The sequence below is a fragment of the Amia ocellicauda genome, chromosome 2 (assembly GCF_036373705.1).
Source record: "Amia ocellicauda isolate fAmiCal2 chromosome 2, fAmiCal2.hap1, whole genome shotgun sequence".
NCBI classification, from domain to species: domain Eukaryota; kingdom Metazoa; phylum Chordata; class Actinopteri; order Amiiformes; family Amiidae; genus Amia; species Amia ocellicauda.
The window spans coordinates 19,136,970-19,162,005 of record NC_089851.1 but is presented as its reverse complement, the minus strand read 5'-3'; the positions used below and the strand labels follow the sequence as shown (position 1 = coordinate 19,162,005).

At 38.5% G+C, this 25,036-nt stretch overlaps 1 protein-coding gene across 2 annotated transcripts in view; it reads right to left on the bottom strand.

Annotated features, from left to right (window-relative positions):
* Window positions 1-25,036, bottom strand: part of chd7 (chromodomain helicase DNA binding protein 7) — a 74,887-nt gene that overhangs the window by 12,832 nt on the left and 37,019 nt on the right. For both annotated transcript variants that reach the window (XM_066720193.1, XM_066720202.1), the window contains exons 4-28: window positions 19,123-19,258; window positions 16,877-17,014; window positions 16,693-16,758; window positions 15,864-15,919; window positions 14,873-14,987; window positions 14,205-14,288; window positions 13,847-13,984; window positions 13,624-13,745; window positions 13,039-13,282; window positions 12,623-12,799; window positions 12,383-12,526; window positions 11,605-11,896; window positions 10,888-11,098; window positions 10,173-10,368; window positions 9,920-10,087; window positions 8,772-8,951; window positions 8,461-8,571; window positions 7,147-7,352; window positions 5,897-6,096; window positions 5,048-5,207; window positions 3,549-3,638; window positions 3,019-3,122; window positions 1,153-1,282; window positions 980-1,052; window positions 826-883 (exon numbers count right to left, since the gene is read on the bottom strand). In XM_066720193.1, coding sequence (XP_066576290.1) covers window positions 826-883; window positions 980-1,052; window positions 1,153-1,282; window positions 3,019-3,122; window positions 3,549-3,638; window positions 5,048-5,207; window positions 5,897-6,096; window positions 7,147-7,352; window positions 8,461-8,571; window positions 8,772-8,951; window positions 9,920-10,087; window positions 10,173-10,368; window positions 10,888-11,098; window positions 11,605-11,896; window positions 12,383-12,526; window positions 12,623-12,799; window positions 13,039-13,282; window positions 13,624-13,745; window positions 13,847-13,984; window positions 14,205-14,288; window positions 14,873-14,987; window positions 15,864-15,919; window positions 16,693-16,758; window positions 16,877-17,014; window positions 19,123-19,258 — 3,599 coding nt within the window. The remainder of the gene's footprint in view (window positions 1-825; window positions 884-979; window positions 1,053-1,152; window positions 1,283-3,018; window positions 3,123-3,548; window positions 3,639-5,047; window positions 5,208-5,896; window positions 6,097-7,146; window positions 7,353-8,460; window positions 8,572-8,771; window positions 8,952-9,919; window positions 10,088-10,172; window positions 10,369-10,887; window positions 11,099-11,604; window positions 11,897-12,382; window positions 12,527-12,622; window positions 12,800-13,038; window positions 13,283-13,623; window positions 13,746-13,846; window positions 13,985-14,204; window positions 14,289-14,872; window positions 14,988-15,863; window positions 15,920-16,692; window positions 16,759-16,876; window positions 17,015-19,122; window positions 19,259-25,036) is intronic.

Genomic DNA, 25,036 nt, shown 5'->3' with positions numbered 1-25,036 from the left:
ATAAGCTACTTGTGGGGGTGGGAGGGGGGGATTGAGGTGGGGAGGACAAAATTCATTTTAAAATGTTGAATATACATTTAAATGAAACCAAATTGTATTCAAGTTTTAAAAGTGCAGATAATTGGCAATATAGCTTACATGCCATTTGATATATAGCAGTACTCTTCAATTAAGCCATACATTTCAAAAGTTTAAATGTGCAAGTTGATTTTCCATTACTTTAATGGGGAAATTAATCATTTGATAGGTTTGCTTATTCTTGTACACTATGCCCACTTTATGCAATGTTGCCATTTAGGCTCCAGAAGCCAACATAACCCACCTCCTATGCTAATTTGTATAAACGTTAACCCTAATTTGTAAGTAAATGCTGGAAGGAATTATATAGAAACATTTTTGGCAAAAATTCTTAAATCTTACCATATTCAGCTTCAACAGGGAGAAGGAAATACACACTTGTGTTATATCTAAACCTAATTTCAACAATGGACAGACAGATGGTCGGATGTCTGCTCCTTCAGCAAATACCCTTTAGAAATGTGTCTTTTTTTCCTAACCAAATAAAAAACTGAAGACCCCTGAAAATGTGGGAAGGCAAATGAGGCACGAGTCATTTGACCAGTCTGCAACCAGCATGCCACAATATTACTGTTTGTCATCAAGCTCTGGCACTTCCATTCAATGGAAGATGGATGGCGAGGACAAGCAGGAAAAAGGGAACTAATAGATATGGAGGTCTGGTTACAAAACAGAACTGTTCTCCTTTTAATGAGCAAAGCTCAAATCAGAAGCATCTATACACAAAGTGTGTGTATATCAAATTACCTGAATGTTCCGCATCCATGGTTTCATCCTTATCATCCAGAGGTGAATTGGCAAAATCCTATAAAAACGGAAAAAAAATATTTATATATTCAAAAACATGTGGCAAATTATTAAATGTCTCCTTAGGATCATTTCAGCCAGGTTTCTCACTCACATCCATTTCATCCTTGAAGGGCATTCTGGCTGGCTTGTACTCTGGGTCTTCATCTTCTCGATCAAAATCAGCCCTAGGAGAAGGATGTGAAGACCCCAATTTTACAAAGGCACAGAACAAAAACAAAAAACACAAGACAAAATCACAGATAAGTATGCTGTAGCCCTTCTTACCCATCAGTACCATCTGCCATCATGTCAGCTCCTCTCTGTTCTGCAGCAATGGCCTTGGCATCAGGCATCCCCACTCTCTCCAAAAAATACAGCGCGGGGTCAGCTCGCATGGAGTTGTACTTCTCATAGCCTGACAGGTGGAACAATGGGGAGAGAAAATCAGCTGTGCAGCAAGAAAATGTTAAAATAGTGTAAAATATATTCCAACAAAAGGACAGCCAACCCAGAGCCTCATTTTGGAAACATTCATCAAACAAGTACACAAGCTGACAGTTGTGCAAATGGAGTTTATTGGAGGCTTTGAAGGACAAACAGGTTAAATTTCTTATCACTGTGCCATTTTAAAATTGCCACTTCCTCTCGGCATTCCATACACTGTGCTCTTCTAGACCTGCAAAACCACACTAATGGCTGCTAAGCTTTTGTCAGATGTGCATAATATCCTCAACAAAATATTGCCCAAACTATGTGTTATCTAAGAATAATTGGTGACAAATTGAGAATGCATTTTTCACAAATACTCAAAAGCAATCTCATCATGGGCTAAAGGAAGCACATACAAGAGGGGGCAGAGTATTACAAGACTGACTCGCATCTACATATTCCTTGTGGCAGCTTACAATCAGGGTAATATTTAGGATTAACCCAATTACAGGTGCCGCAGTTGTGTTCTTGGCTATGAGCAGTTCAGTAAACAGTTATTGCTGCAAGCAAAATGTTGACTGCACCCCCTTTGACAGAACGGAAAAGTGTAAACGGGGCTTAAAATAGATCAACTATGGAGTGCTGGGATTGAAAAGGTCACCAATATCTCTTCAAAAAGTACTGCATGCCCTTCAGAAATCAAAAACAAGGAAAGCCACCATACAACGGTAACAATTTCCAGTACAATTAAAAAAAGAATCCAGAAAGCATCTGTCAAACTTATTTAGAAAAAATACAATAAAATCTCTAACATGAATTTAAATACAATGGGCACTGTCACGCAAAATAGAGTGGGGGTGGAGGGGGGCACAAAACTAAAACCCTACACCGGAGAAACACCCACACTCAACTGGGAATACGCTTTGGAACTGCCCAAGTAGAACAGATTTAAAACGGCAGATCCCAACAGTGCACTGCAGGGAGATGATTGCCAGACTGGACCCACTTCAGCTGAGCCCATGATCAGACAGGCCGTGAGTGCCCCCCCTCCCTCCCCTTACCCCCCTCCCTTCCCTCCCACCAGAACATCACATTTCAATTAGGATTTATACTGTGACACATTGTTTCTAACTGCTGTAGAGCCTGAAGCCAAACTGTAATCATGAAAGGGTTTATAAGCTATCATTCTTTCCTGTAGTCGGGCCGTGCCGCTGAGAGTTCCTCCATGACCTCCAGTGAATTGGGATTATGATTAGGAACGGCTTGCTGTATATATCATGGCTGCTACACATCGCAGCCCTTCAAAGTTAACAAGGCAGCTTCCCACTCCGGGGAATGGGGAGGTCTCGGTGCTGACATTTTGTGAAATACTGCTTGGAAGAAAGCCCATGAGGCACTTGTACAGATTAATAGCAGAGGTTAAACCCACCAGCCACTCTGACACCGGCTGGCAATACAAGGTAGCAAGTGCACAAAAGGCTGAAAACCTGAGCGAGATCTTATTACAAGTGCTGCTCGGCCATTAATAAAAAGCATTTGTAAGTTATATTGTCAGTACACAGGAAATTGCTTTACCGTTTTCTCATTTCTCTAAAGCCTAAAAGATGTGCTCCATTTGAATGAGCCACAGATCTAACAAATAAAATAAAAAAATTAATCTACACATTATGAATATTTCCCAGTTTTAACCTCGTTTAAGCACAAACACAAAATGCTGCATACCGTGTTTGAAGACTCCGATGAGGAGGGATTTATCGGCCTCTCTATTCCACCAATCTGCAGGCACCTCGGCGTGGAATGGTTGTGGAATCCAGACATCTATTTCACTGTGGACCCGCCCAAAAATAAATGTTTAACGGATTTACATATAAAATAAAATGATACGGATCAAATTACTTGGTCTCTTTTTAGAATGGCTTGATTTCGCATATAAAAAAACAGCACCCTCTTTCCACAAACATCTGTTACAGAGGGAAGGCATTAGTGCTTAGTATCTAATTTCCACCATGTTCATCTTATTTGTTCAAATCCAGCTTATTGCAATGCTATAAACAAATGTAAAAATAAATCCAGAGTTCAAATGCTGGTATTAAATATAGTTATCTTGTGATATAAATGACAATAAATTACAGCCTAAATAGGCAGAGAATGTATTTTTATAGCTCATTAACATTAGGCACATGTACACATTGTGTGTGCCTACATCTGGGTGAGGGTGGCACTACAGACAAAACAGCCATAAATACACCAACCTTGAATCTGTGCCCTCCAAGATCTTGTCTGCCTGGTCACCAATAACTTCTTGCCTGAGATAGTAGAGCATGCGGACCCGCAGCAGGACTCTGGGGAGGGAGGGAGGGAGAGAGAAAAGTTCTTAACTTTGGGACTGTTTGCCAACAGTAGCTTTTGGCATCTGCTGCAGTTCATCCATCATCCTGCCAAGGCTGATTAGCCATGCTGTATGGTAGGCTTGAAGCATGACAGATGGTGGCACATAATCACCTCTGTGTGGTGCTTTTCGCTGGCTTCCAACAGGTCTGCCTGGCAACCGGTTTGCATTGCACAGAGAGGAAGCGAGCAGAGCGGAGCCCAGGCGCATTTCATTTATTTCCACCTAATGCAGTTTGTGAAGTTTGGACACGTCCTGCCAGCACCTCTAAAGTACTGAGGCAAGTTTGTAAACAAGCGAGCAGATGGCTGGCAGTAAGTGTTCTGCTTCATTATCTCGTAAAATTTCCTCAGCTGTTGCCCGATTCCATTTTTGGAAGCACATCAGAAGTTGTAAAAAGACAGCTATGCAAACCCAGCTTTTATTGCCTCGCCATAACAGAACAATACCTGGCTGTACAATTCTTTAAATAAAATAGTCATGCTCAACAAGCTACTTTGCAAAAAAGGCAAGTCAGTACAATTACTAAATGTAATCTCAGGTAAGTGTGGTAAACCAAAATGTATTTATATATTTAAGGCTTACGGGAAATATGATTGCACTATAGACAGCTGAACATGAGAATTACATTAGAATCCTTAGTCTTGTGTTTTAGTTCACTCCTGGTTGAATTTTAGCAGTTTAACACAAACTTACACAGTTGCAAGAACCAATTTTCCATATACAGTAGGAAAACGCACATTGTCCCATGGCAAAAACATAGGAATGAACTGATCGCAAAATACATTTACCCTATCAATTTATATCTTAGATTACATTCTAAACCAATAAATTGCAAAGTTATTTCAAACAATGTACAAAAACTAAGCTGCTTGGCAGAACAGTTTAAGGAGTTTAACTACATATTACAGAAGTGCTCTCAGCTAAGAGATGCATCCTAAACCCATCATGCATTGGGAATATTTGAGAGAATACACTAAGCAATATCACCATAACATGGTAAGGCAGGTTTTTCAACTCAGGATTACGGGGGATTGGCAGAGCTTTATGGAGGAAGGTTTGGGTACATCCTGTTGTACTAGCCACTAATTTTGAACATACAAATTTAAAGGGGGGAAACAAAAACAAACAAAAAGCTTCAGCCAGCAGCATTTAGACTCCCATGCAGACATGTATAATTATATGTATGCTTTACAGTTGCAAGCAATTAAATGATAGCCAGTGTGCAGTGTACAACTTATGCCTAACTTGGGAATACTTGTTCAACACTAGACAGACACACTGGTTTGAAGGCATGCCACAGCAACAGGCCTGCACACTCCTGGTAAAGAAAGCATATAGCATTGAAGGTGCCTGACTTACTTGTTACAGTGGTGTTTCAGGTGCTTCTTGTAGCTGTCCTCCTGGAAGAGGGTGTCAGGGTTACAGCTTGCCAGCCAGTCCGCCTGCTGCATGAATGGCTGAGCTGCTTGTGTCTTAACCTTCTTTCCTTTGCGTCCCCTGGGAACTGGAGCAGACAGCCCTGTGGGGACAGCAAGTCAGATTTATAAGTGGGAGCGGCTACATGGAAGTGCATTCCTTCTAGTTGCAAGAACAGCGCGTGTTGGAAGTTAAAATATACCTCACCACACAAATACCCTGCCTGGAAGTATAACGAAAGAGTACATAAAGCCTGTGCGCGTTTACCTGACCACAGATATCCACACATGCACATGTTAGCAGCTGTGTGCATTGTTACCTTAGCTCCTGGAGTTTTCTCTGGCAAAGCACAACATCTGTAGAACACGTATTAATCCATGATTATTCAGCTTGATAAATGGGGGCTGCCATTAAAACAAGCTGCTGTTTGGGTATTGGTTTTTAGGCTCTTGATGTGGCCCTGTGTGTAATCATGGCAATTCATAATTGTTGACAGAATTTAACTCAAATGTAGGGTTTCACCAAAAAACTACTGCAGTTACAGTATGGGTTGCTGTAATAAACCTATAAAGCAAAGCAGCAGGTAGAGGTACAAGCACATGCTCTTACGGATTCCAACATTTGAGCTCTCCCTGAGGTGGCAGTGCAAAGCAACAACCAGACATTTTCTACACTACAATTAATAGAAAACATTACACATTAAAACTCTTCTGAAATAAGAGAATTCAGGTTTTATACCAGGTGTGCTAAACAAAGCTTCGTGCTCTAGGCTTGTGCAAAGGAGTGTCCTACCTGAGTGGTTTTGCAAAGCCCGGGTCTGTCCATCTTCAGTTGGGGTGATAAGGTCCCAGATAAAGCTCTTGATGTTTTCATCTCCCTTGTAGTGATTGAGGCAGTAAACCAGCACAGCACGGCAGATGGTCTCCACATCCTGCTCCTTCAGCTGCCGCTTAAACCGCCCATGAGACAGGATATCGGTCCATCGTCCCCAGCTAGAAGGGAGGGGAGGAGCGAGCTTTAGTTTCATCTTTTAAAAGGGTATTAATAGAATACAGAGGGACACTTCGAGAGGGACGGAGTGTTTTAACATGTGTGATCTGCATAGCACTGAAGACAGAAGGGTGGACTCATTGGTTACCAACTTAAGCCTCGACTTACTGGGTTTCATTATGCCTTGGACTTGAAAAAGTGACTATTTACAAGGATACGACATCCTACAAGGCCAACTAACATTGCTTCCTTTATTTCCAGCAGGTAGACATCTTAAAAAGGTCTACTCACTGTCAAATAATGCACATCTTGGCTGATGCACTTCGAGTGAAAATGTATTGTCAAAACATGCTTTATAAGATTTACAAGTATTAAAGAATTACTTCTTGAGCCTCATTAAAAGGGTAGGAGGGGAAAAGTACACAGTCTGCAAATGATCGTGTATAAAGGATCAAAAGAGTCCTGTTCAATATCCAATTCATAAGGAGGAACATTTTCAATCTTTCAAATTGAGAGCAAAGCATGCCTGGCACAATGGTCCAGTCTGAGACCATAGATGTAATTGCCTGTATGACCTGAGGCTGCAGACTTACCATATCTGACCAGTACTCTTTTAGTTATGACCAGTGAACCATGAATACTTCCACAGATGAGTCAATAGTCTAATTAACTGTCTGCATCTGAGAGCATACATCTTTGTTGATAACAGGGAAAGGGCTAAGCACAGACCAATCTCTGAACCCAGCCAATAGTGCACTACCAAAATATTCACCATTTACAGTAACTTTACTTTAAAATCCTTTTCATTGATTGTTTGGTTTTTAATCTAGTGCGATGAAAGCAAAACACAAAGAAGCGAGTGTAATCCATGCTGTTCAGGAAGCAACCTGACCCACTTTTTGAGTAATTACAGGAGGCATGAGAATCCATCATAGCCTGTGCCCAACATGTAAAATTAGCTTCCCATCAGCCTCTTTCTTTTTTTTTTTTTAAATTTGTATTTTATGAATGACTAAGTAGAATGCGGTTATAAAAATCCGTGTACAACTCACCCATACACCAGCAAGTTCTTCTCCACCCTGAAACACTCGCTTCGTGGGTAACCCTGGGCCTTATCCTGAGGCCTGCGCAGCTTCACGGTGGGCTTGTCCTCAGAGTCGCTCTCCAACTCAGAGAACTCCATCATTTCATCCTCCTTCACTGAACTGTAGTGCCGCGTTTGTTTCCTGATGCGGGGTGTATCAATGACCAGGTTATTCTGCAGGAAGAATACAGAATGTTTTGTTATCGATGAAAATCTTCAGACATCATATCAGGTAGCATTAGAAACAAAATCGAGCAAGACTGTTTACATTTTAGAAGAAATTAAAAGCATTAAAAAAAAAAAAAAAACCACTAAAGGTCACACATCAAATGTAGGCTTCCAAATCATCATTACATGCATCATTACCAATCTACGTATTAGGTTAGCTTTATATACTGAATTTTCCCCAAGTATAAAATGATATTTAGAACCAAGCAAAACTTGGATGATTCAAAATATTTGGTTAATTTTAACCAGTTAGAAAAACACATTTGACCAAATAATGTCCCAATGGTAACTACATTGGAAAGCAAACAGTTTTTAAAGGCAACTATTTTGTTGATCCACCCTTTGCAATAATAACAGCACAGCAGTGATCTGGCATTGATTAAATTTGGATGCGAGTAACTGTCAGTTCATGGGATCAAGTATGGGTGATTTATTCTCTTATTTCATCAGTGGCTTCTTGCAAAGTTTAGCACCATTCCTCTTTCACAACTTCTCACAGGGCTAGACTGAAAAAACTTGCTCTAACAGCCACCATTTAACTAAATTTCACCTTTCACATGTTTCTTTCGATGAGGGTAATATATGAATGTATGAAAAACACCCCTCAACTGACAGGCAGAGAACTTTGTTACAACCAACTTAATTGAACTGCCTTTATTTAATATCACTGTCTTATGCACCATCGGCTTGGGGGAAATATCTACACTACCATTTAAAGGTTTGGAGTCACTTAGAAATTTCCTTGTTTTCAAAAGAAAAGCAATTTTCCATTAAAATAACAAATGGATCAGAAATACAGTGTAGACATTGTTAATGTTGTAAATTACTATTGTAGCTGGAAACGGCCGATTTGTAATAGAATATCTACATAAGTTCATACAAAATCAGAGACATCTGCTCAAATGCATTGTCTAGAAGCCGACAATATGAACATAGCATATATTTACTGATCCAAGTCTTTTGCATGACCATTGTATTCCTGCAAAAAGAAGTGTAAATTATATTTTCCCAGCAGCTGTCAATAACTGCATTAGCAGTTTTGTTAATCTCTTACTCTTCCGTTTATTGCATCCATATCCAGTTCTGCTTTCTTAGCCCATTTTTGCCAGAAATCAGGATCTTCCAAAGATATATCCGTTCTGTTCCCCGATGATACAAAGCTCGCCTTAAGGAGTATAAATGCACACAATTAGCATTCTGGTAACAAAAGTGCATTAATGACCATAATCTAAAACACTTATTTACAAGGTCTTCTTGTCATATAACAGATGCATCTGTTGTACATCATGAGTAATTAGGGCCTTGCAGGGTGACATTTCCTGAATCAGTGCTCAAGTTTATTGCATTTCCTAAGGGCAATTTTACCTTGGCAAAAGTGGAACCTTTTCCCTCAGACTCAATGGTAATGGTCTGTGTTCGTCTCTGTAAGATTTGATCAATATCTTCTTCACAGAATTTGGACCCTTCATCCTCTTCATCCATCAGTGCTCCATATGCTCCTTTACGAAGCAGATCTTCAATTTCCTTCTTGGAAAGCTGCTGCACCTGAAACGTTGAATGCATTCACATTAAACCACCATTCATTACCTTCCATTAGCAATTAATCATGTCTGACTGACAAATACTTTTGTCTCGTGCAAAATTCTCAATATTGTAAATGACCTTTGAATGTCAGTTAGCACCACACGCCCATCCATGGCATTTTGAGAAAAGCAGTAAATGTAAAAAGCTTGAGAATATGGTTAGCACCATATTATTTATTTAAATTAATATCTTTGGCCTGATATGTACATTATGAAATAGGCTTAGAGCAGTAAATGCAATTCTATAATTTATTTATCCATCTATAAACACAGACATTTATACATTTTTGTAATTCTCCTTACTATACATTTTGTAAGTCGCCCTGGTCAAGAGCATCTGCTAAGAAATAAAATCCTTGAAAAGGAACTCCTGAAAGCAAGTTGTTGCTCATGACACTTTAGTGCATTTGGGTCTACAAGTCGCATTTCCTTTCTATGTACGAACGAGAACAATTACCTATATATCTGAGATTCAGATTTTCACAACTGATAAATGTAAAAATGTAACCTGAAATAAAGCCGACTAAATGTTGGCAAATTTAGACTGAACATTTTACATTAAGATTAGACTACAATAATAGTAATACAGTGAAGTAGTCTGAATGAATATTCTAAATAGCACCATATGTAAATACCAAATGATAAATATCCTAGTTTGTTTTTCCAAGACTAATAAATATTAAGTAAATTTGAGAGTTGCAAATGTACAGAACACATAATAAAGGGAAGAAATTGCCTCCCTTAATATAGCCTCAGAATTCCCTAAAATAAGTCATCACAATGGAAGGTCTTAATGTACAGTATCCTCTAGACAGCATAAGAAAGTGTTATCCTGAGATTCCTACTTCTACACTCCATAGAAATGTGCCCTGATTCCAATTATCATATATGTTTTTAAAACCACACAGTTTACTAGTCCAGTGTACTTACGCCATTAGCTGCATTCTCTCTACCACTCATGGACTGCAGTACAGCCTTATCCAGACCTAGCTTCAAACTGGCTTTGTCAAACATTTCTCTTTCGTAGGAATTCCTGGTGATCAAGCGGTAGATTTTGACAGCTTTGCTCTGCCCGATTCGGTGGCATCTTGCTTGAGCCTGCAGGGGAAGCAATACAATTAAATATAATCTCATGGAAATGGACGAATTACTTCTAAGTGTAGGCCAGTTGCCCCCATCTTACCTGCAAATCGTTCTGAGGGTTCCAGTCAGAATCAAAGATAATGCAGGTATCGGCAGCGGTGAGGTTGATTCCCAAGCCGCCTGCTCTTGTGCACAGCAGAAATACAAACCGATCAGAATCCGGTCTAGAGAACCGGTCTATAGCTGCCTGTCGAAGGTTGCCCCGTACTCGGCCATCAATTCGTTCGTAGGGGTATCTGAAGGTGATGTTGGGGGGGGAAAAAAAAAAAAAAAAAAAAAAAAAAAAAGTCAAACGTATGTAGTTTAACACTAATTATGAGGTAACGTGAAGATAATTGTCTTGAAGCACTTAATTACAATATATTCCATCGTAATTCAACATGTTGTGCAAAAAAAAAGTGGAAGATGATTTATATTCTACTTAGCCGTGCTGAAATTAGTTTAATTATGTGTTCTCTCATATTCCTCCAGGGTTATTCAAATAAAAATGTTTCTAGGCATTAATTAGATAATGCAACAAACCCCATGACACAAAGAAGAAGAACTGAAAGAAAGTCCATCTGTGGAGTACACAATTAATATTCTAAATAGATATACTCTCGATGGCAGAAGTACAACTGAAGCTGCCTGCATCTTTGTTTTGCGTCAAATACCCCCCCCCCAGTTTGTGTTTTTTTTTTTCCAGTGCGTGTCTCAGTGTATATGGGGGAGGGGGAACATTAGGGGGTGTAATATTACATGCTGCTAAGTCATACCTTCTCTGGATGAGGTAGTCCTCCAAAATGTCCAGGCATCGGACCATCTGGGAAAAGACAAGCACCCTGTGGCCACCAGCCTTCAGTTTTGGCAGCAGCTTGTCAATCAGCACCAGCTTTCCAGCAGCCTGGATCATCGCCTGGAGGTGAAAATCTGGATAGTCTGAATGATGAGTCTCCCTGAACTCTTCCAGAATTTTCTCTTCAGCACCTGCATCAGCAAGATAGAAGGGGAGGGTGGGGGGATACCAGCAAATTCATTATAAATAACAGACAGCTTGGCTTCACTCATTTCCTTCACCCCGCTCTCGGGAGTAAGAAATCCATCCTTTCAAACAGGCTGCACAAAACTCTCTTCAACTCCGATACCACACCAAGATGTAATCGAAATGGCCGTCAATCACGATGCACACATATACACCCTGTATTTATTTCAAGAATAAAGTTCACTACAAATAAGAGACTAGCACATTTACAACATACTAATCTTTGACACAAAATTACATAAAAGGAAATGCCTGTAGCATATATAATTTAGACACCACAGTAAAACCATTTCAGCATTTTTGAAGGTAATGATAGACATGTAATTATTTGTTTTCCCCTCATACAATTTCAATAAACATCCCTAACAGGTTAAAATAAAATATTTAAAAGTCCATTCAATCACATTATGAAAACTTATCACAGAACCAAGAACATAAATATATTACTTACCATTAATAAGGTATGGATGGTTGCAGCACTTTCTAAGTTCCATCATAGTGTTTAAAAGGTTTGGTACATTTGCATTCCCACCGCCACCGCCACCTCCACCTCCTCCGCCAGCTGCTCCTCCTTTCGAAAGGAAAGCAAAGTTCTTCTCCAGAATAGCTCGGTAGTATTTCTTCTGGATGTTGGTCAGCTCTACCTCAATGATGGTCTCTTCCTTTGGTGCCAAGTTCTTCTCAACATCCTCCTTTAGTCGCCTCAGCATCATTGGTTTCAAAATACCTTGGAGTTTTTGCACCTACAACCAAAAATTTTGTTGTTCAAAGTTCTGGATGTAAACACCACATTCACATCTCCACTAATACCACAAGACTTCAACTAAATTGCAACCACCAAGACCAACAGATAATGAAAGGTGACAACATGGAAAATGTGTTTATGCGGTAAAGGCGTAGCATTGAAAATGTGCAGGTTGTCTTATTACAACTTGCTTTAAGCATTTCATAGCCTTTGCACTGCAGCACTTATTACTTAAACAGATGCGTCCCTAACTTACTGTTAAGACAATACTGTTCCCTTCACCTGAATACAATTCCGTCATATGGCTATCTGTTCCTCTTCCTCCTGCAACACACCTTTGAGGGGCGACTGGGACCCATCTAAAGCTACTGAAAAAGCTCAAGTCTAGAAAAAATACCAGTTAATGGTTTTAAATTAATTCCCTTTCCCTGGTTATAGAGGATACATAATGCCACAAAAAACATGCAGCATTAAGCTATAATACCTGTTCCTCGGTTTTCAAATCTCCAAACTCTTGCATGAATGTGGACTCTGAAGGAAACCTCTCCGGTTCCAAGAAATTCAGCAGACTGAAGAGTTCTTCAACAGTGTTCTGTAATGGAGTCCCCGTGAGCAGAACCTTGTGTTCCTACAAAACAAAAGGAGCGTGTAAATGAGCACATCAACACCACGCAATGACAAACTGATAGTGTCACACATATTTCAGCTTTGAGGTGATACTAACCATATCCATCATTTTAAGCCCTTCCAGCAGCTTGCAATTCCTGTTCTTCAATCTATGGGCCTCATCAATGACAACACATCGCCACTGAATGTTGCGCAGTTCCGGGCAGTCAGTCAGTATCATTTCAAAAGTGGTGATGACAGCATGGAATTTGTAGGCTCCCTTTATCACTCGACCCTGAAGTGAACAGCATGTTACAGGGAGAATAAATCCTAAGAACACTGAAAAGGGTGCAGCTGTATTCTTCCGATTCTAACATTAATAAATCCTTCTACTTTTAGATGGTAACAAAAATACACAGAATAAATGTATACTTATCACAATTTGATGTTGTAAAACTGCTTTCATTCTACCGTTTTACACAAAAGGCAGCAAGTTTAAAAGACACCGGAATTCAAACTGAAGCCAGTTCCTACCTGCGCGTCCCTGAAATTCATCTCGTACGTCTGTATTGCTCTCCGGCTAGCTTGGCTCCCGTGATACACCACCACGTTGAGTTCAGTCCACGTGTGAAATTCCCTCTCCCAGTTAGGAATGGTAGACAGTGGTGCGATTACAAGGAAAGGACCTTGAATTCCCTTCAAGTAAATCTCATAGAGGAATGTGATGGACTGGATGGTTTTTCCCAGGCCCATTTCATCTGCCAAAATGCAGTTTCGTCTGGGGAAAAAAAAAAAAAAAAACCTTGTTAAACAACTAGGAGCTCAAACTGATCAGGTTATTTAACTGTGGAAAAGGAGCAGCTTGGAGAAGAGAAAGAGGAAATCCCCATGGCTTGCTCCCAGCACTTGTTTTAGTTCAGTTTTTGGCTCAAAGAGCATATCCTGAATACTTCACTTTGCATATTCAAAAGTAATTTTTCAACCATATTTAAACCACTCCATAGTATAAAAAACAAAAATACATAGAGAAAGAGTGGCATTTGTGAAGGGTTTATTTCACCAGTGAAAAAGGGGACAGCACTCCCATTGAAAAGTAGTTATAACTAATTGTACACATACGTGTTGTACCAATTGAAGAGCAGCCAGTTGACTCCCTCCAGCTGGTATTCCCTGAGTGCATTGCCATTTTTATATTCCCTGGAACTCTCGGATTTCTGCCAGTCGCTCGTAGGAGGTCGTTCCTGTTTTAAATAAAACAATTCCCATTAGTGGTTTCCTAGTGACCGCAAGAACATGGCCTTTTCCCCCATATTAAAAAAGAAAAAGCAGTGCCAATTCCTACCACTCGCTCCACCTCCGGCTCTCGAGCTATACGTTTCTCAAATTCTTCAATCTTGGCTGGGTCAATATCCTGCTTCAGTTCCCAGGTGCTGTCTTCATAAGGAAGGGAACACCACTTCACAAGATAGTGTGCGAAAGGCTGTGGAAGATTTAATGTGGAAGTTATAATGGACAACAAAAATAACTATCAAAACGGTTTACTATAAGGATAAGCAAAACAGATTCCATATGGCCAGCTGACCATTTGTATTAGTTTTATTTTATAAAATGCACCCTCAAATACCAGCACAGGGTGTTAAATATTGAACTATACATACATATGACCTGAAAATATTCCAAATTGAAAATGTGTGAAGTACCTCTCCGTTGTCATCAGTGCTGTGTGAAACATCCAGGATCCTATCCACTTCCACATAGTCTGGATTGAAAGGCTCATCGTCCATCTGAGCAACGAGGGGAACAAAATATTACATTTATCGAAGAGAATTTATGACAGTAAAACCCAAATCACATTAATTAAAGTGGTACAATTCAGCAGGATTACTCCCCATGAGGAAAGCAAATTCCTCAGGCTTTGTGAACTGGGCCTCTTAATTATTGTGCGAAACCCCCTTTACTGTGAGAGAATGTTTAAGAATATTTTAAATGAAGTGTGAAATTACAATCCACTAATGAGCAATCAAAAGGGCTTTTCAGATGCAATGCGTTTCAGCTGCTTGGTATTCCTCAATGTGCAGCAAGCAGTGTGGAAATTAGCAAGGCTTGCCTACAATTTTGGACAATATAATCTAATGGAATGTTAATTTGATCAGAGGACAAGTCAGGATTTTAATACTATAAACTGATGACTAATTGTTAATGCTTGTATCAGTTTTTTTTTTTTTTTTAATTCCGATTTATACATGTATATTAAATATTTTAAAGGACCTTAAATGCCAGCTCAGATATGACCACTAATGAACAGAAAGCTTCAGTTAATGCAGAACCTATCCGGTCCTATGGGAACAAGCAGGAGGAGCATGCTCACCTCACTGAGGAAGCTGTTGAGGGACTGCTTAGCCTTGAACCTCTTGATCTTCTGGTGGACTCTCTTGTCCTTCTCCAGCTCCTCCACATCCGCCCATCGACAGTGGAGGTATGAACTGGAAGCAAGAGGCAGATCAGTCGTTCTAACAAACTTCTTGTATAACTCCTAGTAAAACTAATGATGATTGAAGTGCTTCTTGGAGATTGATATAGGAATTTGAAATACCTGCTAACACATTGTTATGTAAAAGAAAAAAGGTTGCCCATCAATCTGCCTTCTTAAGCCAAGAAAAACTTTTACAGAGAGCTTACACAAGCTTAACACCAGAGGAACTGCATAAACTATGAAGCAAACTTATTCCGCACATAGGCCTTGCATTGCTTTCTAAGGTGTGCTTTAGGTATTGAAGCAAGGAATTTTGCCAAGTAATATAAAAATGTTTAAACTTGTCATTGCTACACTACATTAACATTAAAGATCAAATCTGTTTGACCAATGCTAAGCCCTTTTCCATTATTGTACCATTTTTCAACCTTTAGTGCTAATAAAAACTTGATTGATTACACTAACAAGTCATATTTCATATTGGGCTTTATGTGGTCAACAATTACTAGTGCTTTATAATTAGTGGTCTACAGGGAACACTGTAGACAAACTGAACAAGCAAGTATTACACTAAACTGTAGAAATAATTGTTGGGGAGGTCAGAATGCAGAACCAATAAAACTAAAATCTGGCATGACATGTATACATTTTTTTTTAAGCTCTAACAGCAGCCCTGTATAACCTTAGATGAGAAGCATAAAATTATATTTCAAAGGCAAATTGAATTCTTGAAATAACAGCCATGTTTATTTAGAACAGAAGTCACTTCTCTGCTGAAGGCATTTTGGAGGTTTAAGATTTAATCCCTTATAATACCTTATCTAGTCATTAGTTATTTCTGATGAGGAAATTACATTACACGCTTAAAATTAGAGCAGGCACTCACAAGTTTTTGAATTTCACATAAAATTCTTCAACTTCCACTTCCTCTCCAGAATCCATCTGCAATAAGAAGCACATTTAAAGGTTTATGTACCTAAAAAAAATATCTGCCATGGCTATTTAATCAGTTTCTTCACCTAAGGCAATTACTACAGCTCTCGCATGCTTTATGGCAACTTAGAAACGCATGCAATCCTGCTTCTGAAAGGGAATTTTCACTTTACTGTAATCCCTCACCAAAAACTATCAATCCCAACCACTCTGTGCTCCGTGTCAACCGAGTCATGAATCATTTTAACTCCTCCTCAACCACACGCAGTTCCATTCACAATAACCTGACCCGGAGCCTGGCTTCCTGCCAAAACCACAGTGTTAAGCAGACGCCAAACGTACCATTTCCTCAGGCAGCAGCCAATTTGCAGCTGCACTACTAAAAGCCACAAGTATTATTTTTGGCTGACTCGTTCAAGACTTATTTTTCAGGATGTTTGAAAGGAATGATGTGTAAACTAATGCCGTTTGCATCTAAAAGGGTGAAAGGCAAACAGAAGTTTGCACATTACACCTATGAAAGGAGTTTAGACTTTGCATGGCTAGAATTGCTTCGGCTCGTCATTGCTGTCAATCTTGTGATCAAAATTTGGCTTTTAAATGAGGAAATACTATCACTCCAATTCTCTTTAAAGTTAACAAATCTGTGGTAGTATTACACTTATTCTCACCCCAGACAGCTGCTTGAAAGCATAACCTTTCAATCTTCCTAAGTGCTGTCTTATAGCAAGCATTCAAAATAAATGAGGCTGATTTCGTAGGGTTTTTTTTTTGCTTCTCACCTGCTTCTTTGCCATGCGTATACCCATAATCTTTTCCACAACAGGGCCCTCTGCATCAGGAGCCTCCTAAGAGTAAAAAGAATATATGAATAGACACCCAAAACTAGATATTTCAGCAAAATTATATCAAATTTGAAATAATGCATCCTGTGTGAAACAGTCAGTCTACATGCTGAAGGCTGACCTGCTGCTCCGACTGTGAAGTGTTTGGTGGAGATTTCCGTCCTGGTGCGTCCGCATCCTCAGCTTCATCATCCGAAATTTTGAACTCCAAGTCCTCAGTGTACCGCTTTCTCTTAACCTGCCGGCTGGAACGCCTCTTCTGCAATGACAGGTTATTATGGCTTTAAAAGCAAGCTATTTCTCTTTTAAGTAACAAAAGCTAAAAGACCATTGTCTGGCAGAAGGTGAAACATGGTAATTGTGTGCACATAGCATGACACTTGCCAGAAAGTCTGTGGTGCAGAGAAGAAAGGTTAATTTGAATTGTATGGGTTAAAACCATATTTAAGATTTGTCAAGGGCCTTAAGATGACAGTCTTAAACTCAGGGAAACAAGACAATTACAGCACGTCAAAACCACAGGTCATTGGAAGTTTCTAAATCATTTTATTTTAACTGCTTCCATATGCTTAAAGCCATACTGAATTTACTACATTAAGGTACACTGCTACAATGGATTAAAGCCAAAGAACTACCAAGGAACTGCACATTTACCCACCAGAACAGGTGGTTACAAACACTTAAATTGCTTTTGTTTAGAGGTCACCATATGAAGAAAAACTCAACATGGGCAATAAACAGCTTTACAAAACTTAAAACATTCTTGTATGTGTACTAATACACATATACAGCTCTGGAAAAAATTGAGACCACTGCAATTTTCTCAATTTTTTTCAGCATCTCTACATGCATGGCAGCCATTCCATTCACACATATACATTATAAAATGTATAACGTACAAGACTGAAAAAGCTGTGTCTTTTTTTATTTGGGGGATGGTTAATTTGAAAATCTCTACGCAGTGCAAACATCAATAAATCAATTTTACTTTATGTTGCTCCTTAGATACATTGTTTATCATAAAACTAAATCCACCTTATAAGGTATATATATATATGTGTGTGTGTGTATATATATATATATATATATATATATATATACACACACACACACACACACACACACACATACATATACATATATAAAAACAAAATGCAAAACCAAAAAGATCTTTTAAAACACACAAAGTATATAACTATAGAGAAGTCATGGAGAAATGCTTGTCACCAAATAGATTTTTTAGGTCTAAATTCATAGATTGAGCATCTGAAGCTCAGAAACACTATAGTTAAAGGAATGTTGAAACACTCCAACTCAGTTTACCAAACTGAAAGGAAACCTGTCATTCATGTACAGCAAAGTAAAACAATGGTAGAAAAAACGAGAGAATTGAACAGATTTAAGCACTGATTGAGAAATTTGAGATGGGAAAATTAAAATGCAAGTTAGATGTATATAGCATCTGAAAATCTGGCATCTTTTAAAGCCTTTTCCAACACCACCCCACCCACTAGTAAACAGCATTTGTTTCATACATTTGAAAACATGGGCTTTGCAATAATGCACAAATATGGGAGGAAGTACATCCTCTAACAGAACATAAAAGTACAGGTTGTATCACAGGTGGGGGAGAGAAATAATTTTCAGAAAATTACAGCATTGAGACCAGCATTTCATTTCAGCTGAATGTTTTCTTTTACCCGGTGTCATTTGGGAAACACCAGGGGTATGTTTCATATTTACATGTATTTTGACAGAGGAGAGCACAATCACAACTGTACTTACACTACTTGTGATCCATTTTGTTTTCTTGTCCTGCTCATGCTTGCAACTTTTCAGTACTGCATATGAAGCGTGCAAAACCTTGGCTGCTGTGGTAGCTTCAATGTATTGTAAATAATACCCTCCAAAAAAGGTAACCTTCATGATAACTACAGGAGTGTTTGTGTCTAGACAAGTATGACAACCTTCAGACAATCCTCAATTCCAGCACTGAAAAGTATCCCTCTATATACAAGAGTAATTATTGCTTTACAGCTGCACAGCCCGTGCATCGGTGGAAGAGACTATGCCCTGTGTGTAAGCACATGCTGTACTACAGAAGACCTTCGATCCACAACAGAGAAACGAAGTGTAAAGTGAACTCTAAAAGTATGCTTTGTAGACCACCTTCGTATAAAAACTTGTTCCAATTAGATGTTTCTCAATGCAAATGTGCTCATCTGTAATGAGCGTATTGCCTAGTCCCATAGGTAACCATGATAGAGTGCCTTCACTGCACCTGAAATTTTGTAACAGGTCCCATGGAATAACCCAGTTCTGTCACTTGCCTTATTCCCAACAGCCGATAAGATTAAGTATCTTTACCTGAATGCCCAGATCATCCTCCTCCTCTGGCGAACGGGGGGGTGTTTTTTCCAAATCTGAATTTTCAGAGGATTCCCGCTTGCGCTTCAGTTCCTTTTTCTTTGTAGTGCTTGTTTCAGGTTCAGCCTTTTTAACACTGGGGAAAAGTGAGAAAAGGGACAGATAAATAAATCTAACCCACTTCAAAAAGTTGGGAACTCAAGCCATGTTATAATGTAATTCACAAACAAGTACTACAGTTCCTAATACAGTCATCTATGTAATTCTGTATATACATACAGCATTTGGCTAAGTTTTCACTTTCAGGTTTAAATTTTGCATTTAAATGTAAACACCACAATGAAGACTGCTTTTTCAAATACAGTTTTAGTAGTGTCTCTATGAATGTTTATTTAAAATATTCAAACCGGAAACGGCCTTAGGTTCACCATCTGGTTAAAAAGAAAAAGAAAAAGCATTTCAAATGGCTTACAATACACTTTTCAGGAACACAGTCCTGTTATTGGCCCATGCAGAGTTCTTTAAATGTATGCTTACTTGAGGACTTACACAAAAAATGAACAAATGTGATACAGACAACATAAAAACATGTATATTAACAGTGTACCCTAGTCCATATAATCCATATTGGATTGCCATTATGGTTAACCTTCCTCGGTCTGAGAGAGAAGATGGTTATCTGTTGAAGGATATAAAGAGAAGTAAGGGACTACATTGCCCTCAACCACTGCCAGGGCATTTGTTTTGACATGTTAACTATTAGAAAAACAGTTCAGCCATCTGCAGTAATACCATTACAAAAATAAGGCTAGCCTTGTAACTCATTTTAAAAATACATTGCTTTGAATGGAACATGTTTAATGCCTTAGAAATTTCATAATTGGTATACATGTAGATAAAATAAGCACATTGCAAATCAAGGTTTTCCAGAAAGACTCATTATGTAGGAAAGACAAATATTCCATTCACTTAAGCAAGACAATACTAGGCAAACAAGTTAAATAGGACAAAAGCATGACTTTCACAAATCAAGCCAATTCAGACTGCATTCATTAAAACAGGGTGCCAACAGTTTTGGTTAAATAAAGCTGGCCTTTACATGTACAACTTTTGTCTTTCGCATCACAGTAGCATTAGGGATTTCCAAGTGCAAATAATGTGTTATATACATTATGTTTGTGTAATGTATACATTTATTAGTGAGAGTTTACCTGCTCTAAAGCTTAACAAGAACGTAAAAAATAAAAACAGCAACATACTGTATTCCCTCTCATCTCCTCCAAAGTTTACACCACACATGGCTAAGAGCCACCCCTACTATGAGGCTCCACTTCCAGCATTTATTTCCGCTCTTACTGCCACAAATTATACAATGCTATAGCCGAGCACTGGGCCCCTTTCCTTTCATCTGCACGCCAAGAGCAATCAGATTACCCTGGTAACCAGTGGTCACATGACCAGCACCTGCTCTTTTGGCTGGATGCCACTGACTAAAGCCATCTGCTTCCCTCAATCATCTTTCAAACATTCTCAACACCTGCACTACAGCATTCTGTGGTTTTCTTTTATCAAATCACGGCTAACAGAGCTCCCCAAAACTTCACATACAAGAAAAAGAAGGCAAGTCTATCAAGGAAGTGAGCAAGTGCCTGGTTCAAGGAGATGACAGAATTGCTTTTGATTGCTGACCTCTATAAATCATAGACTGCTGCGTACAATTTAATTTAGAGGACCCAAGGCACAGGCTCTACTGCTATGAACTACGGGTAACAGATTTAATGTCTTGTAGAATGGCAGATCCAGAGTGCATGATGAAATACCAATATGGAGGAAGAGAGAAATACATGCCTTTAGCTAGTTTAGTAAGAAAGGGAAGGGGTACTGCATGCCATACTTTTAGAGATATTAGTTTCACTATAACATTTTATTTGAGTTGTTCAAATTGCGATAACTACTTCAATCTACACAGTACAAATGGCCATTTCTGATCACACAAAAAAAAAAGGTTGAGGCATTTGTGCTTAATTCTACAACTACACCATTTTATTTACCTTATTTTAAAGGCACTGCATGGGATCTTGTGTGACTGGAAAATTGTATTACATGTGTAGTAATTCAACCCACACTGATTATCCACAAAATGTTTGCAGTTATTTCAGATTAAGCGATTTCTACTGCAACTGAAACTTCCTTTTACATCTATACATGCAAATCACCAAAGTCCAAAAGAGTGCACAGCATTGCCAGCCTCCATGTACAGGAGGAAGAGGAAAAGGCCAGTGGGAGGTCTGGCTTGACAGAACACCTGCTCTCACTGATGAGTCACCTTGAGCTACACCAATGCCAGAGCTTCACACAGCAACAATGACATTACGGGCTTGTGTTTACGGGGGAAACAGTCTCAGCATTTGACATGCAAGTTGCAAGCTCAAATGGTGACTCACAGCTACAATGCTCAATAAGACACTCTAAAGCAGCCATGAGAAAAGAAAATATATATATGTATATATAATAACTGGGTAATTTGTCCATTAAATTAACTTCAAATACAGAAAATCTCTTGCAACATTGCGGAATGAGACCGCATTCTACCTTGTTCTTCATGACAAGGTCATGCACACGATTGAAACAATTGTCAGATGACAAAAGTATTTCTAGATTAAAGGAAAAATACTGTAACCATAGAGTTCTTCCAATACACTAATAGAACCATCTTAAAATCAACCACTCTGAACAAAATAGACCACACTTGGAAGCATTCTGGGATGTTGGCTTTACATTTTGGCACTCCTTTATGCCTGGATTTAATTTAGAACATTTAGAAGTTTACTTAGACTTAAGTGCCCTGCTTAACACCAAGTGAGAATATAAATATTTCTAGGAAATCCTAATAGTCTTCCAAAAAACAGCTTTGAAAAATAAGGCCTATTATTTCCTTACAAGATCATTTGGTTTTATGCAGACTAGAAATTTGTAACAAAAACCTCAAGACTATTACAAATAGGCTGCAGCAGTACTCAAAATTGCAATCTACCAGTTTAACATAATATATCAAAAACAATAGAAATGTTCTTATACTGTATAATCCATCTCTTCCAACCAATGGTGGGAAATCTTTTTTATAAAATCTATATTCTATACGTCAAAAGATACACGGAAAAGCAAGGCGGCGAGCCATGGCAAACAGTGTAGTGCTTGCAGTCTGTTCCTGTTCCTCTGCCTTGCAGAGAAAGGTATGGTACAAGGTTCTTTAATGGGAGGGTGTTATTGAAGGTTCTCCACACACAGTCACAGTGGGAGTTCACAGCCCTCCAGATGTTTTTCTGTTGTATAGACCACAATCCAGAAAACGCAGTCATGGATATGACACACCTACAAAGGATACTCTTCCACAAATATTTCACAAGGGACTGAACAGCATGCCACCCATTTTAAGTTGCACCTAAAACAGTACTGAACTGCCATAGTGCGCCATATGTTCCTTCCATAGTATACTGTTTCTTTTAAGTAAACATTGTGCCAAGAAATACCCAAAAAGTATTTTACACTAGAGCTACTTACACCTTATCAGTTAGGAATCTGTATTCATAACATTTATATATAATATATATACACATGCACACATATATACACACATACACACGCATATATATATTATATACACACACACACTCACAAAACCCTCATAAATACCACTTTAATGCATATTCCACCTTATATCTAGTAACTTGAGAATTCACCTGGGTTGCCATAGAAATAGAAGGAAGGGTTTACTATTTGCATGTGATCTATAACTAATTTATATTCCCTTACACGGTTCTTCTGTTCAGCAATTTCTTAGCCTGCCTCTGCCTCCTTTGCAGTGCTAGAGTCTACATCCATGCTTTCCAATCGTCACGGGCTTCGAGTTTGAAAAGTCATGGGAAATGTAAAATTAAATTCAGATGTCTGAAAATATGTAAAGGTCTCTTGGAAACCGCTGTGCAAATTTAAAAATTATGAACATCTGTCTACAGCTTATATAAATTTGAGTTCTCCAAATAAATTCGACCAATATCTGCTCTCTAGACAATATGTCCAGTGTGTGGGGGCCTTGCTAGGCCTTTAGTGCTGCCTAATTGCTGATATTTTAAAATTAATTTCAGTACAGTAGCACAGATTAATTCACATCTCATGACCAATATGACTAACCCACTGAGCTATAAAGAATCATTACTCCTCATTGGTTTGAGGTAAAAGTGACAGACGGGGCATGCGTTGCATGTGATATTTTCTAACCAGTTACAAATTCAAAACTGCACAATGTGGTTAATATTTTTTAAAAGCAGGCAAGTTCACTATAGTCAGTATTTATACAGCAAACAAAAGCTTAGCCAACAACCTAACAGGTGTTGATCAGAAACTGCAGAGTTTTTGGTTTTGCAAGGGACCTGCCCCTTAAAAGATAATAAAGGGAAATGTGTTGTGTAGACTGACAGTACTGCAGAGGTGAGGGGGAAGGGGACTGACAGATTCATCAGCCGGTTCATGTTACGCTAATAAAGAGAGACGTGTACAGTAATTATTTTGCATAATCACAGCAGAAAAAACAATGGGTTAAGTTATGCATTAGATGTCTTTGCCAGTCAGTTGAAATACTGTGCATATTTTAATGAACCACTAAACATTTTTTAAATGTCTACTGGGGGAGGGATCCCTTTAAATTTCAATTTTTGAAAGCAAAACAAGGGAATATGAGCAGAAAATAAATCCCTAAATAGAAACCGTTCTGAAAAACGCTTAGCAGTACTTTCTTCAAAATGGATTAGAAGCAGGGCACTGGAGCAAAAGACCTCTTGCTAGTATAAGAAAAAACAAGTCTCCCCCCGTTAACTAACTGAAATAAACTGATTTTATAGTAACTTGCAATATATTCAGAAAAATAAGTTCTGATTCCATATCATTTTAAAAACCTATCAAATAGTTTTAAACTCTTTTTAAACTTAAGAAATCTGTCTGGACACAAGTCTAGTTCAAAATGTAAGGTCTTTACCCAGAGACTACTGCAGGGCATGCAGGTCTGTTCTATAACTTAAGGGGAGGAAACATTTGGGTACTCAAATGTCCAAATCAGTAAACTGAAATAAACTGATTTTATAGTAACTTGCAATATATTCAGAAAAATAAGTTCTGATTCCATATCATTTTAAAAACCTATCAAATAGTTTTAAACTCTTTTTAAACTTAAGAAATCTGTCTGGACACAAGTCTAGTTCAAAATGTAAGGTCTTTACCCAGAGACTACTGCAGGGCATGCAGGTCTGTTCTATAACTTAAGGGGAGGAAACATTTGGGTACTCAAATGTCCAAATCAGTACATCTGTATATGGATTTTTTCCAACAGTGCGAGTGTGGCAACTAATTAGAGTAAGACTTCAAATAGAAGAATATGCCCGAGGTTCAATGTTGATCATATCGGTAAACCTGATGTTGGGCTGCCTCGCTCCAGCAATTCTATTTGTAAAATCATGGAAATAAAAATAAAATGGTATATGCTTGTATGTGTGCAGTACTTTATCAAATTTTTGTATAATGCATAAACACACAGACAGTTTAATTACTATGCATGAACCCTTAAGAAAAGATTGCACAAATCTCCACATTACAAATTTCTGAAATTCGCATTGTAATTAAATCACTGTTTTCAATTAACGGCTGTAGATAAATATTGCAGCTGTGTTGATTGTTTATCCTATAGTGCCTGTTTAAAGCAAATTGTTAGAATTAAGAAAAAATATCCTCTTGCTTTACCAAGTAATAAGGATTCAAATTTAAAAATTAATCTTTATTGTAAGATAACTGCCCAAGTTAAAAGTAAGATGACATGCAGCTGTGTAAAACTAACCATATTTGTGTGGATTGAGTATTAAGAAAA